This window comes from Accipiter gentilis, chromosome 8 (genome assembly GCF_929443795.1).
Source record: "Accipiter gentilis chromosome 8, bAccGen1.1, whole genome shotgun sequence".
Taxonomy (NCBI): domain Eukaryota; kingdom Metazoa; phylum Chordata; class Aves; order Accipitriformes; family Accipitridae; genus Astur; species Astur gentilis.
This window is the reverse complement of record NC_064887.1, coordinates 23,849,106-23,865,483: the sequence shown is the minus strand read 5'-3', so window position 1 is coordinate 23,865,483 and position 16,378 is coordinate 23,849,106. Positions and strand designations below refer to the sequence as shown.

General features: G+C 37.8%; 1 protein-coding gene across 8 annotated transcripts in view; it reads left to right on the top strand.

Moving 5' to 3' along the window:
- The first annotated feature begins 220 nt into the window (after positions 1–220).
- Positions 221–16,378, top strand: part of KCNT2 (potassium sodium-activated channel subfamily T member 2) — a 160,271-nt gene continuing 144,113 nt past the window's right edge. For 6 of the 8 annotated variants that reach the window (XR_007506969.1, XR_007506970.1, XM_049807706.1 and 3 more), the window contains exon 1: positions 221–353. Coding sequence is in view for 6 of the 8 variants with exons in the window: in XM_049807706.1 (XP_049663663.1) it covers positions 259–353 (95 nt within the window). In the remaining 2 variants the exon portion in view is untranslated. The remainder of the gene's footprint in view (positions 354–16,378) is intronic. The other 2 variants (XM_049807705.1, XM_049807710.1) reach the window with 1 other exon arrangement.

The window sequence follows — 16,378 nt, the reverse complement described above, 5'->3', positions numbered from 1 at the left end:
GCGCCCCGGGGCGCGAGCCGGTGCCGCCATCCCCCTCCACCGCCTGGAGATAGCCCTCCCGCCGCGCGCCGGCCGCCTTTGTGCGCGCGGCCCCCGCACGCGCCTGGGGGACGAGCCGCTCCCCTCCGCGCCGCTCCCCGCCCCCGGCCCCTCCTGCCTCGCTGGGCTTCCCCCCCCTCCTCCCCTGTTTTGGTGGGTGGGGGGGCGGTTGCCCCTCCGCAGGGGAGCGGCGGCGGGCGTTCTCCTCTTCCGGGCGGGATGGCGGAGCTGGACAGCGAGGTGCCCCCGCTGCCCCCGCGGTACCGGTTTCGGGACTTGCTGCTGGGCGAGCAGGGCTGGCAGAGCGACGACAGGTGAGCGCGCGGTCCGCGGGCGCGGGGGCCGCGGTGGCAGCCCGAGAGGGAGCGGGGGGTGCTCCGCGGGCGGCCTCCCCCGCCGCTCCCCCCCCCCCCCCGGCCAGCCCGCCCGAGCGGGGGCGGCCCGGCGGCGCGGGCCCCGCGGAGGGTCGGGCTGGCGGCGGGGCGCGCTGCCCGCGCGCGGCGCGGCCCTGCCGCTGGCGGGTCGGCGCGCTGTGAAGGCACGCACCGCCCGCGGGAGGCCAGCCCCGCTGGAAAACTTTCTCCGGGAAAGGATGCGACGGCCGCCGAGGGGCCGCGGCGCCCCGCCCCGCCGCCGAGGGCGAGTCGCGGCCGGCGCCCCCCCGGAAAGGCGCTGGGCACCCCGCCGCCTCCGGGGCACCACCGCCTGAGCAGAAGGGCAGTACCTTTCTCTTCTCTGCGGCCGCGGTAGGAGGAAGAGTAGGACCGGTACGGTACCGTCTCCGGACGGTGACTCGCACTGAGGAGAAACCCCAAAGACAATACTCTTGTGCCGCTTGTCGAAAGGCTGCCTGCCGGGGTCACCGGATGTTTTTGTTGTCCAATATGCGTGCTGCTTTATGTGCAGCTTCTTTTAATGCTAGGATCCTAGGCTTGGCTGTAACTACCATTAATTTATGCCTTTATGAATTATTTCAAGGACTGTCTGCATCTTTAATTACAAACCAATAGAAGAAAGTATTTGTTTGTCTCAAGTCAAATAATATCTTTGAAAGTAAACAAACCCCTTATATTCAGACAAACAAACCAGGAATGTGTGTTTAATTTCAAAATGCTAAATGAACAGTATCCTTGAGCACCAACAGCATCATGCCACTCTGTTTGACCATACAGCCTGGTGTGTACAGGAGGTTATTACATGATCCCGTCTTGTGGAATTATGTGTGAGATCCACTTGTAGTAACAAATTTGTTGTGGTCAAGTGACAGAAAAGCAAAATTGTCTGGTAATGTATAGTGGCGTATTGGATCGATTTTAATTCAATATATTTACATTGTCAGAATGAGTCTTTAACTTGGCGGTCAGGAACTTTGATTTTAATGCTGGTCTACATCGTTTAGATTTTCGCTACTTTCCTAAAGAAAGATGGATTCTCATTGAGTGGTAATCACAAGATCATGCAGACAGGTAACTAATTATTACCTTTGTTTAGGAGAATATGCTATACATTGAAGCAACTAAACAAATCATGTTTATTCAGACAGTTATGAAATGGTGAATGACATTTAAGATAGTCACAAAAAATGAATGCTGTTGGTTGGAAATGACAGCATCGTAACTAGATAATGGAGAGTTAAAAGAGTATGCTTATCAAAGCATGGTTTTATGGTTTAAAAAATAATTAAACCATACATATATTCTGCATTCATAACTTCTGATTGCAGTATTCCTTGAGATTTTAGAAAATTTAGATCTTGGCATCTTATACCTACATTTTATTTTCTACTGGAATAGGAAGAAAACCCAGAACCTTTCTTATTTTATCAATTTTGTTTATTTAGCTAGGGTTTTGATGGCTAAAATAAACAAAATATTCTCTATATACCTTTTTGGACCACTCTGTGGCTTAACACTTTTTCTAGCTCTAGTTTAAACTTCTGTCAGGCATTTTCCTGACAACAGTTGTTTGACTTGAACTTTATGAAGTTACCTTCGATGGAAGCAGCATGATCTGGTCTCAAACAGGAAATAGTGTATAAACAACTGCCCAAACCATAGCATCCATTTAGTTATAGAAATGTATATTGCAAGTCTATGTGCACTTAACAAAATGAAAATAAGTAATCCTTAAAACATATTGATAACAGAATTATAGCATAACAGTATTATAGAGCATGGTTATTATTGGAAAACTGTAGCAAAGGACTAGTGGAAAATTAATAGTTTTAATTATTTTATTAATACTCATACAAGCATTACAAGAAAGATCTCTAGCACATCTGAAATATAAAATACGAACCCAGGACTAAAAATAGCTAGTGGAAATGGCTTTCTGGATCTTCAGGTATTGTCCTGTGCTGAGGCTGGATGCAGCTGCACTGTGGCAGGAAGGCTGTGCAGTTGTTTCCCTGCAATGCAATCAGGATTGTGCTTTACATGGGGCTGTGAGAGCAGTGCTTTCTCCTCCAGCTCTGCAAGTTACCATAGCAGTCTCTTTTGGTACTAGCTTTCCAGTAACTGAAAAAAGTCCATTCTTAAAAAATCTTGTCTGTTGTCTTTTTTTTTCTGGTCCACCTTACAATATGGTCCTGTCTGGATTCTTGGTTTTTTTTTGTACTGGTGGATGTCACTTTTAATACTGAAATATTAATTCAATCCCATGTTGCTGGTATTTTGCTGCTGTCCATTATAGAAAAAAGCATACATCTTCTGCATAGAAATATTGTCAAATGGAATATTTAGAATATTAGGCATACTTTCAGGAAATACTTAATGAGAAAGACTGTAGACCTGTGGGAACCCTGCGATCAGCTGCTTATTAGATGGTAATGATTAGTGTTACACAGGTACATCTTATTTTTAATTGTTTGCTTTTGTCTTTTGTTTGCATCCTTACATAAGTGGTTGAAGTTTGCTTTTGGTGAAGCGCATCTTTTGTATTCTATTCTAATTAGTGTGTAATATAGATATTGCCTAAGGTGTTGCTTGTAATCCGTTCAGTTGAATGGACATTAGCTATGAATGGAATAGGTGAACAATAAAATACAGTTGAAGTAGCCTTATAGTATGGCTACACAATGGCAAGTGATCAAGATAGTTCATTTTAGGAGGTTATTGGCTCTTGGCCGAGATGCTGGAAATAGTTTTCTGTGTATTTCCAGTTCACTGCAACTTCTTAATTCCACTTGCTTTCAACACTGGCAGTCTGATTTATATCAAGGGTTTTCTGTCTGTGTGGTTTGTGAACTTCAGGTCTGTTACCAGCTAAACTCTTTGTCTTCTTAGTTCCATTCCCTTTTTGATCTTCCCAGTCTGTTCATCCTTGAGGTCTCTCTTTTCTCCTTCCATTCTGCCCTTTCTGGAATTATGCTCACTTTTTGCTGGCTGGGAGGCATATGTTCCATGTCCGTGTTTTCATATGCTTGTTGATTCTTCAAAGTGGAGAGGAGATGGAATTATTCCTCTCATCTGCCACAAACCACCCAGGATTCTGCGTCACCAAATCACAGTTTCGATAGCACAGTTTGCCAGTAAATCATATGGTAGTACTTAATAATAAATATGATGGAAATTATACAGACCTCTCCTCTTTTTTGCTGAAACATGTATTTCTGACATAAGCGTAGTATGCCGTTTTGAAACCTTACTGGTTATGTTCTTTAGGAGGAGAGTTTGATCAGCTATTTCTTTTAAATGATCATGTTCATGTATAAAGTGCACACATGCTAAAATGCTTAGCTGAATGTAATACGACTCTGATTCAGGAATTTTATTCTTGGATCTGTACCTGTTTGGAGACAGATTTATAATCTTCATTTTTTCTCAAGGACTTCTCCTATGGTGGACCTTCACTCAGGCATCTTTTCTTATTTTGGTATCTAGCTCATGGTCCATTTCTTACCTATACTTCTCCAACACAGTAATATCCATCTTGCTGCTTTTGCATTTCTTGCTCAGAAAAATAATTCTACTTGCGTAGCTTAGATTCCTAACCAACCTTGCAGTTGGCTTCAGTAACAGATGGGTTCTGGGCTGTCATATTGCATAAACCGCCAAATTGGATTGTATATTATTTTTCATAAAAGAAGTTGCTGTGTGCAGAAGAACATGGTGAATCTTTGGCAAATGCATTTGTTCAGTAAATAAACTATTCTGATTAATTTATTAACATTCTTGAATTTGCTGAGTGATTTTTCCTGAAAAAAATTAGATGTTAAAACCAGTTTTGTTTTTTGCAGGGCTAGATTTTCAAAGGATCTGCTTCCCTTTGAAAACTGTGGAGATAAAGCTTGATGCTTACAGTACACAAATTTTACATGGAATAGTTAAATATTAATTTACTCAGATTACTCTGAGTAAAAACTCAGCTGTTTTCCTGTCACTGTAGAAAATATTTAAATATTGCCTGGATCAATCTGAAAAGCTTCCGCAGGATAGCATGTAAAAGATGAGCCCAGTAGCTAGAGCATGTGTGTGCGTGAAGTGGGTGATTTCTGTGGTGGGTACGGTCCTGTACTGGGTTTCTTCTGGCCATGTAAATATCCCAGTCACTGGGCTGAGGGTAAAGAGAAGATTGAGTCATTGACTTTTTCACTAATTTTGTAAGTATCACTAATATCCCTTTGTGAATCTCACATTTTGCTTTCATTATTGAAAGTATCTGAAACCGAAATAAACTGTTTTGATTTTCTGGATATTCTTGAGATGTTTCTTGACCATCATAATGCAATTTGTCTTTTACTTTGGCTGCTGGGGAAAGGAGCAGAAATAAAGGGGAGACTCAGTGATTAACACAAGTTAACTGTTAATTCAGTGAGGTTTCACTGAATCATGATTGTAACAGTAACTCATGTAATAAAACATTTCATAAACCTACTGATCATCAGTGCTTAGTCTTACCAGCTGTGTTGAAGAGCAGCACAAATAAAAGAAAATACCCTACCTAGAAGACCTGACTTGTTCAAAGCTGGTAAATAATTTGCTTAAGAGGAGGGAAGAAAAGAGGATATTTATTTTGGGTTCCCATTTAAGCTTTGGAAAGATACAACAAAGAGGTTATTAACAAAACAAATGTTTTCTTGTGTACATACATAGTTACCATGTACTCAAAGTAGCCAAACCATAGGACGCTAGAGATGTAAAGAAAGAATTCCAAGTTAAAAATAAAAAAGCATTTACATTCTGTCAATATCACTACTTTTTTAGTAAGGTCAGTCATATAAATGAAGTGCTTGAGTATCTTGCAGAGCACAATACACCTCATTTCTTAAACTATTTATGTACAGACGCCTAGTCTGTTCTTTAGAAGCTTATAAAGATCCCAAAGCTGCATTTATTTTAGTAAATTCAAGCAAGCCAGGAATGTTTTCTGTCATTGAAGCATGACTGCTTATTCTCGTAAATTGTTCAGATTCTCCTTTGCATGCTTTGGTCGTAGCCAGCTAGCCAGAACCGTCTTGAACAGTGCAGTGCCTAGGAATGATTTGGCAGTTTGAGTGTCCAGGGAAGCACTCCTAGCAGACAAGTTGTATATAGTCATCCAATTTGGGAAGCTCAAAAGTTTTCTGATACATATGTAGGCTGTTTTGTGCCATTTAATATCAATCCCTGGGAGTGTGCCTGGGCAGGTTTAACTTACTTAAAAGATGTACCCGGAGAGGGTCAAAGTAATTTTATTGTGAAGGTAACCTCTCCGCTTTAACATTACATGCTGCTTCTCCCATTTGTGCTGATAGTTCCTCTCTTTCTGGTCTCCTGTATTTCCTGCACAGTCACATGTTCAGATTATGGATATATGGTGGACTGTGTTGTAGAGACATACATTTATAAAGCACAAACCTGCTTGTGCTTGGTGCTTTCCTTCCTGAAATAGGCAGTATAGACCTTATACATGGGCAATAAGTGTGTTTTGTCCCAGAGTCCTTAAGAAAGGAAAGAAAAAATACTTGCTTTTAAGGAACTTCAATTTATTGGAATAATTCTTTTCTCACAACATTTTAGAGAAAGAAAAAGAAACATATGGATGTTTTTAAAGTATGCAGAGAGAGATTCATTTTAGTGACTTCATAAAAACGTATATAGTGGTTTTTTTTAATACCTTTTACACTTTTAAGTCCCTTTGGGTTTAGGTAAGATTAAGCAGTATGTTGGGCTTTCGTTGGAGCTTGCACACCAAGGTATATTTTATCAATGCTGAGTATTTCTAGCAATACTAATTAAGACACCATGCAGTACACATTCTACTGTTGAATTGCTGAATTAATGCACTCTGTCATATGAACAAATCATTCAACAATCATAAATTTCTATTTTATACTACTATTTCATTCTACTGCCTGTTGAAGTTTAGTATTGTATACAGAGCTAGTATGTTCTAGGAAAAATCACTATTACTGTGCCACTTCAAAATCACATACAAAAATGGAATGTAAAGAGCAAAAAATGAACACAGAAACCCAATATATTTTCTAACCCCCACCTTCAAAACATCAGATTTCATAACTCTTCTATATGCTGTTGCAATAAGTGTTTACAATTTCATAGTCATGGAACAAAAATTAACATTTTCCAATTCTGTAATTTTTTTCCTTTTCTCTATATATGTAATGAGAATATTAACTGGTACTGGAAATACATTTCAAATCCTGCTCCTGTATTGAGATGAAAATTTGAGTCATTTTGCCACACTATACTTTAATGATGAAACTATAGAGCTAAATTTTACCTTTGTGCAAGAACTGTTCTTACATTGGATACTTAAAGGATTACATTAAAATCAGCTTTTCCTTCTGATGTGCTTACTGCATAAATGAACATTGCCACCTATTTGGAAAGCAAAGAGAGTCAGATAATACAGAACACCTCCACACATCACTTGGACAGTTGTATACTGCTGGCTGTCATGTTGACTGGTGACTTTGAAGGAACAGCTCCTTGCTCTTAACAGTCATTTGTTACAGTGTGAACTAGTGGGTAAAGCCTTCCCTTTGCTTGTCCTTTTGGAAATCACCTGAGATTGTTAAACTAAAAGGGGATAAAACCCCACACACATTTCTGAATCAAGTGATTTAAAATATACGAGTCTAAATTCAACTTGCACAAAAATTCTATTATTTCCTCAAAAGCAAATTCTATTATGGTTTCTTCAAAATAATCCTACTCTTCCCTTCAAGAAATACTTTAGTCAATTTGGCCTCCTCATTTTAGAAAACGTATTAACTTTTATGAGTTCTTCCATTTAACAGAGGCTACAAAATAAAAGGACTTAAGCAAATATTGTTAAATTTATCTTGATTGGTCCATGTAAGTAAATTTTCAAAATAAAGTGATTTAGAAGGCTAAATTCTATTTTAAAAGCTTGATCTTGATTGAAACTGCTCAAGATCTTAATGGGCTAAGTGACTAAGAGAGCAAGTGTTTTCATACCTGCAGTGAGACTGCACAGTAGTAGTTGGAAAGTTTGAGCTGCCCTAAACCCTGAAAAAAATTGCTCCGTGTACAGGCCAAGCCCTTTCTCACTATGCAAAACCACGTAAATTAAAAAAGGATTAAAGAAAAATATTAACATTGGTAAAACCACTGCATTAGCCACACCAAGAGGTCTGAGTTTACACTTTTGTGGCAGGTTTAGGAGTACAGTCCCATGTAAGTAAACTGTTAGATAATGTATCTCTGTACTCACCTTCCTTCTAAATTTATTTTATGATTGGGTCCCTATTATAGCTAAAAGAGGGAATCAGTTTACTTGTGTAGAAGTAAGAGGAAGTAATGCTTTGTAGAAGGCAGTTCTGTCAGCCTCATGTTAATTTCTGTTTTAGCATCGTTCTTGCAACAATGGAAACAAGAATGCATTGTTTCTATATTCCACTTAAACTAGCACACACTGGAACTGGGGGAAGGACATGCAAAGAGAAGAGGAACACTTTGGTGCTGTTAAAACTGTATCTGTCCAAGGAAGACTTTGGTAGTATGCCCCAGCAAAAGTTTTCTAGTGCAGAAAAGGTTTAAGTGTCTCAGCTTAAAAACTCCTACAGATCAAGTAGTCTTCCTCCTCTGGGACGACATGATGCACAGCTTGTAAACGTGCTTGGTACTTTAGTCATTACATAATTATACCCTTATTACTCTAAAGCTCTTATTTTTCCATCTAGAACTTGATACTACTTTACATCTGGCAGACACTGTAATACTCCATGGGGAACTGAAGCAGTTCTTTCCCAAATGGTTTCTCTCTTAATTTTATGATTATTATTCTATCACAGCCAATTATTATGATTCTTTATTTTATAACAGTAAACTGCTGCACTATGCATTACTCTCCGAATGACTCTTCTATAACAAATGGTAACATTAATTCATTTTGTCTCCCTTTTATCATGTAACAAAGAAACAAATCACTTGGAGCATCAGAAATGTCTGAAGCTTTAAAATACATTTTTTGTAAAATAAATCTGCCAAACATTTCAGTGCTACACATACAGTTTCTAGACTTAACAATTAAAGGCTATCTTTTGTACTGAATTCTGATATGTACAGTATGCCCAAATACTTGTACTAATCCACTAAATGCTTTAAAAGTGGATTCTTTATATTTTTTCAAGTAAATGAGCAAGTTAAGTCCTTTCTGGAGGCCTGCATACCATGGTCCCTTAATCTCTCTGTCATTGGAGGGAATGCCATTCAGAAACCGTCAATGTTCTGCAGCACAGAAGATTTGGTACAGAATGCCTTAAAACAGCTGTTAAAGATTTCAGCCTCCCCCATGCAATCATCTGCTAATTATGTTAGCAGTCAACTTCCTGGTGGGATGTAGCTGTAAAACAGAAACAGTCATTAAGAGACAAAAACCAGTGTTTATACTCACAGATAAAAACAGAGATATTATTATTTACTCAGAAGTATCTTTTGAGGGACAAATCCTGTTTCCACTTACAGAGAGATCTGTTAGGCAGCGCTGTAGTTTTGTGATGGAAAGCAGGTTGCCGAGTCTGACATCGTCGTGCTTGACTTGTCAGTAGCAAGCTATGGTAGGTAGATGGGGAAGGCAGGCGTTAGGTTAAGATCAGTGCAAGTTATCTACTGGGTTAGCAAAAAGAAGAAAACTTTGCCCACCCCTCTGCCTCGGTCTTACAAGTCTCCTGGTAGCTTTAGCCATTAATAACTGTATATCTAACAGCACGAGGTTCATATGCCTGACGGGGGCAATTCCACGATTTGAGCAAAGTCCTCACTATGGATTAGCTCTGCCAGGAAAGTCTGGCCCTGCCTCCTAGATTCTGTACCCTGAGTCAAACCACTTCGGCTTTTTGCAAAGAAAAGAGTTTGCCCTTTAGCTTTTTATGACGTTAAAGTTAATAGCATTTACCATATGTCAAGTAGCTTTAAGTTACAGAGCTCCTTCAAACTATAGTGATTGTTAAAATATTTAATAAGGAGTAAACACTATAAAATAGCCTTACTCTTTTATTGTTCTAAATAGCCAAAAATGTTCTAGAGGTTTTATGGTTTTCTCACTTTGTTTTCTCTTCCCCTTGTGACTAGAGAAAACAGCACAGATAAAAGCAGTGTTACCAAACCAAATCTGAAACAAATACAGATGGGAAAAACAGCAAGCTGAGTTGTAAATGGAAAACTGTGGTTATATTTGTTCTTTGTGTGACAGCACCTGTTAATACACAACATTGCCTGGCTCTGGAAGGGGATTTAGTTTCCCATCTTCACACCAAATTCAAAAGAAGCTAAGGGCACTTATCACTATTGCCCTGTAATTCTCACCATCAAGCATAGACAGCTATAACAGAGATGGCCTAGAGGCTAAGCTGGATATTTAGCTGAATGTAGCCTTTTGAAAAGTGAGCAAGCTATGTTTTCACTCTGTACAACAATCTGGCATTTGATCACTTGTTCAAAGGGGTTTCATCAGTTAAACAAGTAATGTTTCAGAAGGCATTTTTGTACATATTGTCCAGTTTGTAATTACTGTTTTGTTCTCTCCGTAGTCATTCAAAAAAAGATAATACAAACACAAAAAGTGGAACAAAATATTCTGTAATGTGCAGATGTTGGTTAGTCAACCAGGTTTTATAAAGATTATCAAAGTCCAAGTAGATTTTTTCGCCCACCTAAGAGTATCATAAAAGTGAAGCTTCTCTCACAAGAGTAGTTCCAGATATCACGTATCTCATTGACACTGAGGAATTAATTTACAAACTGTATTCAAACAGTGACCCACATGATCATTTATGTTTGTACTGAGACTGACCACAGATTGCATGAAAATTACAATTTAGCTAAATTGATACAAACAACATTCAAAATGCACTGAATGAATTTTAAAGGCTTGGTTAGTTTTTGGTTCCCATTTTTCCTCTAATTTGGCAGTTCACAGATCACAGTCTGAGTCCAGGAAAAAACAACAAAGTTAAATTTGTGCTGATATTATGAATCCATTTAATACAATTAATTGTGGCAGTTACTGTTTGTGGCTAGCTCAACTGGTCATTCAGAATGGTCAGATTTTAGTGTGATGTTGGCAGAGTATTGCAGAGGGTGGGAAGAACAAGGCTGGCTACTAGAAATGTTTCAGAGCATAGAGGGAAGTATCTCTGAGGGTGTAGGAGGAAGGGAACTTTGTGAGCCTCTAATAGGCAGTCTTCTGACATATACCATGGGCTAGTCCGAGACTGTTGTGGAAGACCTCAGGTTTTGCTCTTAATTTCAGACGAAAATGAGCTGTTAGAAGATGACCATTATCAAAATTATGAGATGAATGTCTTCTTCCAAGGCAGAGATGACTGGGAATGTAGAGTTGTCTAGCAACCTGCTGCTACTTGACTTCAGGCTAAGGTGAACTGAGCATTTAGAAACTCCTTTCCTTTCTAAGCAGTGCTGCTTTACAGTGATAGAAACGGTCATATGGAGAGAAGGAAGAGCTGGAAGTACTACTGTGCCTTCTTGTATTGCCCTAGACATTTGACTGGTTGTCAGATGTTCTAATATACAGCCAGTCCAGTCCAGTTCATAAACACAGATCTCTCCTCATTGTATCCATACATTCCACCTGATCAGCATTAAGATCTATATATAAGACTTCAAAACAACATGGCAGAACAATACCTGTCCTGACCCACCTCACCAATAATTAGCTAAAGAGATCTTAAATAATTTCACTCTCACAAAGCCAGCAAACTCTGAAATTGCTGCATTAATTTGGGAAGTCACATTTAAGGAAAAACCCAAGTATTTACATTGAACAGGCTGATTTTCTGAAGGCACCTGCTAAATGATTTTCTAAACACACACAAGGCACATTATGAAAGTTTGAAACTATTATTTTGAAAAATTGAATACTGGGCATACTATTCTACCAGCCATACTACTGATGAGCAGCATTTTACTTCACAGGGTACTGAGATGCTAAGTGCTATTTAGCATGAACAAAGATGACAGAATGAAACTTTAAAAATATTGTGAAAATGGATATTTTAAATTTTTCTTAATCTAATGAAAAGACAATTAAAACCATGCCTTATGATTAATCAGGAAGTGTAATAGCTCACTCTGAATAAAGAGACCGAGATTTATGTGAAGTCCGTAATTATATGAACCCTGTTAGCTGTGGAGAGAACAGTATCAGACAGGTGACATTTTAGAGATAACAATGACTTCTAAAATACTTGTTCTATTATGTGTTCAAAGTTGTTGAATCATTGTCACTCCTTAATTAGACATTTACAATTTTTATTAAAATTTTTTAATTTTTTTAATGTAAAACAATAATCATATACTATGGTTGTACTGTGCAACAAGCTGTGTTTGAAAGGAAGAAAGCAATTCCACACCGTTAGATCTGTTACAGTTTATACATATGTTAAACTGCAAGTATTACTTCAGACATCTTATGTATTTTATCCTCCACCTGGATGACAACATTGGAGCCAAAGCACCTTTAAATACTAGAGAATGAAGATAGATATGTATCAGTGCACAATTCTTTTAGGAATCATCAGCAGGAAATGTCATCAGCACTATTCTCTTGTTGATTTGGTAGACTAAATGGAGTCTCTGATAATCTTTCCTCTGTGGGAAACATCAGGCTAGACACCTACCATCAGTATTGGCCTTTTGTTTTATGACTTTTTCTGAGTCTTTGCCTGAATACTCCTCCTCTTGGTATTTATCTGTTAAATACTCACCTTTGTCCTTTGTGTAACTGTTAAACACGTGATCGTATACAGCTCCCATAATTTTAGGGAAATTGTGATAATATCAGATTCAGCTCTACATTTACTTCTAGAGTAACTGGCATTCTAATGGCAGTTTTTGGGGTATTGTATAAGTGTTTCCAGATTGCAAGTCTGGATGGTTTGAATATGTAACTTGAAAAAAAAGACACTCCTTTTTGTAAAGTCACCCTGCTCCTAGACATGTGTAAAAAGTATGGGCAGTATCACTTCCCCCCCACCCCCACCCCCCCTTTTCACTTTTTAACACTTCAGCTATATATGGAATCTCAGATAAGTTCTTTCTAGGCTTGCTAAAGTATCTGTGGGAAGCTCGTGACAAATTTAATTTGACTTTTTACTATTTTTTTTCCTTTCAGATCAGGCATGCTTCCTATAATTTCTTGCCCTGTAATAAACAAATATTGCTAATCTAAGTAAAGCTGTAGACAGGTGGGCAATTGAGCAGAGTACAGAAAAAATGAATGAAACATTTAAACTAACTTTATTGCTTGCTTTGGATGTCATATTCTTGCATCCTACCAAATTTAATATTAATTCTATCGGTAGAAAGACAAGTGTAGCATGCAGAAGAAATAAATGTTTGCACAAGAAAAATTTAGTTTAAACAGTCTGATGTAAATGTTATTCCATGCTTCGGTGTGTTTTGTGACAATAATCAGTGCACATTTTTGGAATACAATCCAAAAGATAATGGTGTAATATTTTTAGTTACTAAAAATTCTAAAAATAGTAAATCTAGTATCATTAAGAGTACTATTATTAACTAGTGATATTTCTCCTTTGGGAATACTGCTGGCTATGACTAGAGTCAAGAAAGAGCTATAAAAACTAGACTTAATTGTGTATTGTTGTGGGTTTTTTCCCTCATAAACACAGTTCATGTGGAGGTGAGGAACGATCAGAATTAGCTAGATATTTATTTTAGATGAAAAGGACGATGCACATTTACCACACAACTTGGTCGGTAAATTTCCGTAATGACTTTCAGTAAGTCTGAGGAGGCTTATTTTAATGCTTCCCTCAAAAGAAACTGAAGAAAGGCTAAATTATTATACTGAATAGTGGTTTGATGAGAATTAGCAGAAAGCTTGATTTTAATTGGAAGTCTAATGTCTTCAAAGCTGAAAAATCTTTTTCAAGTACTTTTCTGCTTCTCTGATCACATGCCAGAAAGTTCTATATCAATTTTCACTTCAGATCATAGGTCAAAAAAGAGATTTCAGCATTTATCCCCTATTGCAAAACCTAATGTGGATAACCTGTAAAAGGCATTGTTCCTTAGAAATTATGCACAAATGGAAAAAATCCCCAAACACCAACTCTATTCCTTATTTGCCATGCTTCCCTCTTCTCATAATCACCCCTTCACCTCCAACAGGTTTAGAGTTGAGACTATATATTGTGGAATTGAAACACCAATGTTTTATCCATCAGATTGCCATGTTACCTTAAGTGGATTTGCACTGATTTTGATCTGTGCAGCAAGACTGTAGAATACTACATCAGTATTGTACAATATTGTTTTGGTCAGAGTTTTATTCCCTGTGTTTCATGAAGTATTCATCAAAATACTGTAAAAACACTAAATCTCCATGAAGAAAGCTAGCCAAAAAGTGTTCTGACAGTTATGGAGAAATGGGACACATGCACGTATACATGACACACAACTTCTTTTTAAGTAACTTGCAGAGAGATTTTCATCTTTTTACATTAAATATCACCTTTACTACAAGTAGTCCTATTTATTTCAATGGCAATATTTATGGGCCTTGGTCCGAGTAGAAGAGGTTGTTTTCCATTGAAGAGAAAGCGTACCAGGCAATACAGTATCGAGCTTTATGAACAACTTTACTCATTCACCTTGACCTGATGCAACTTATTCAGGCATCAGATATAACTGCACAAACTTTTGAATATATGGAAAACTATATTGAAGCTAGCCTCAATTCCCCTTATCACTAGAATAAATATGGCATAATAGGTAAAAAATAAACACAACTAATCTAAACAAATGCCCCGTGAATTCATATGCTGATTTTTTCATTATCAAATGTGAAATAATAGTTTATTATTCTGTTTTAGTCTCAATTTGATAAATGATGTGTGTGTACATTTTCACCCCCTACAAAGTTGGGATGTATGTACAACTAATAATTATTGGCCCCATTCTGTGCTACTCAATATAGAGGTTCATGGAGCATTATGCCAGTGAACCTCTCTCTTTTGTGTTACATAATGCATTTTAAATGGCATTGCTACCAATGCATACTGTTAGGTCCTCAATAGAATGTTTCAGGTGACATCTTAGTGACTGGTGTTTGACAATCTAAAAATATTCTAGAAGATGGGGAAGTTCACAGCTAAGTCACGTGTATCTGTCAAAATATTGAAAATAATGTGTTAATTTGTTGTTATTCAGTATTTTAAGAAAAGAGATGCTTTGGGTGCTTTTGAAAATGTAACTGTTCTACAAGTCCAATGCTAAACAATGAGCAGATACGAAAATGATAACTGGATCTTGTAGTACTTGATTTTCTTGTAAAACTTAGCACCAGGTCCCATTTCAAGTACTCTTGCCCCGTGTCTAAGAGAATGTAAGCTGGCTAATATGGAGTCTCAGGAGTCTGGGAGATTTAGTTACATTATGAAGCAAAGTGTGTCCAGTATTTCTTTTAATTTCATTTATTTTAATTTGGAAAGTACCCCAGGCTGAAGATTACAGTGTCAAATAATGAACTGAAACTTTTATCAATTTTTTTGTGTGTAAAGCTTTATATCAGAATGTAAATATCTGGCATCAAGGGTAAGCTAGCATTTAAATTAGGTAGCATTTAGAAGGAGCTAAGAGGAAGTTTTGCTCTCGTTGACATTACGAAGACAGCTGTCATAAATTACTGCATAGCTTTCTAACCATATACAGAGGATCTAAATCTTACGCTGAAGTCTGACTGAGATTACACAGATAAGCATAAAAATATAGTTACACAGATAAGCATTAAAAATAAAATTACAGTGTCAAGTTGATATTCAGAATAAAAAAAAAAAAGTAGTCATATGTGTTTGAAGTTAATTCAGTAAATTCATTGAAAATTTGGTGATTTTTGAAAGGCATCAAAGAGTGGTATAGAAAATTTCCCATTGGTATTTGATCATCTCGCTCGGAATATGGTAGCATAAGTAGGATTGGTGGATAGGTGGTGAAATACTGACATAGACTCCATAAATGCAGTAGGAACGCTATTTAACAGTATATTTGATTATATGTGAGATATACTTCTGCATTTTCAGTGGAGAAATAGTTCAACACAGTCAACTGGAATAAAGTTATTCTATTGATAAATTATATTAATTTTCTTTTCAATCGTGAAGAATTGCAAAAAAAAGTTTCTGAGAAAAACAAACCCAAAAACTCCCGGTAGACCAATTCATTTAATCTCTGAGTCTAGATGGAATTCAGGCTACAGCTTTCTCAAAAAATTACCCCAAACCCGTCATTATTTCATAGCTTCATGAATGATAAGAATCTGGACCATTTCAGAGGTAAGACATTTTACACTTGGGTCATTTTAACTGGGGCTGTTTCCTTCACATGAGTGATATAATGTATATTTCACAACACTCTCAGGTATGAAAACATGATTTTATAACTTTCATCTATTTGTAGTTTTTGTGGTAACATTTTAGAGTTGAAGAGTAGAGTACTGAAATAAGCAAGTGACCACAGACAATACAAGAAGTCCAGGCTACATAAGGGATTTGAATCAGGATCTCAAAGACATGCAACAGAAGGCCATGTTTTCTCTTACCTACCTATCATTAGTTGGGTAGACTAGATGATAGCATGTTTAAAATGTAGGAAGCAAAATACCCGTAGTCTTTCTGCTCTTCCAGTACAGGTGGTAAACTACAAGTCCTAAGCTTTCCATTGCCTTTCAGGTAATTTCTCAGACTTCCAGCTGTAACAATGCAATTTCAGACCTTTCAGTTCAGTCACAGAGGTATCAGAAGGGGAAAATAGATACATGAGTTTGTCTGAGCTATTTCATATTTCTTTGCCCTTTCCTTATTAAAAACCATAAAAATATACCCTCCATT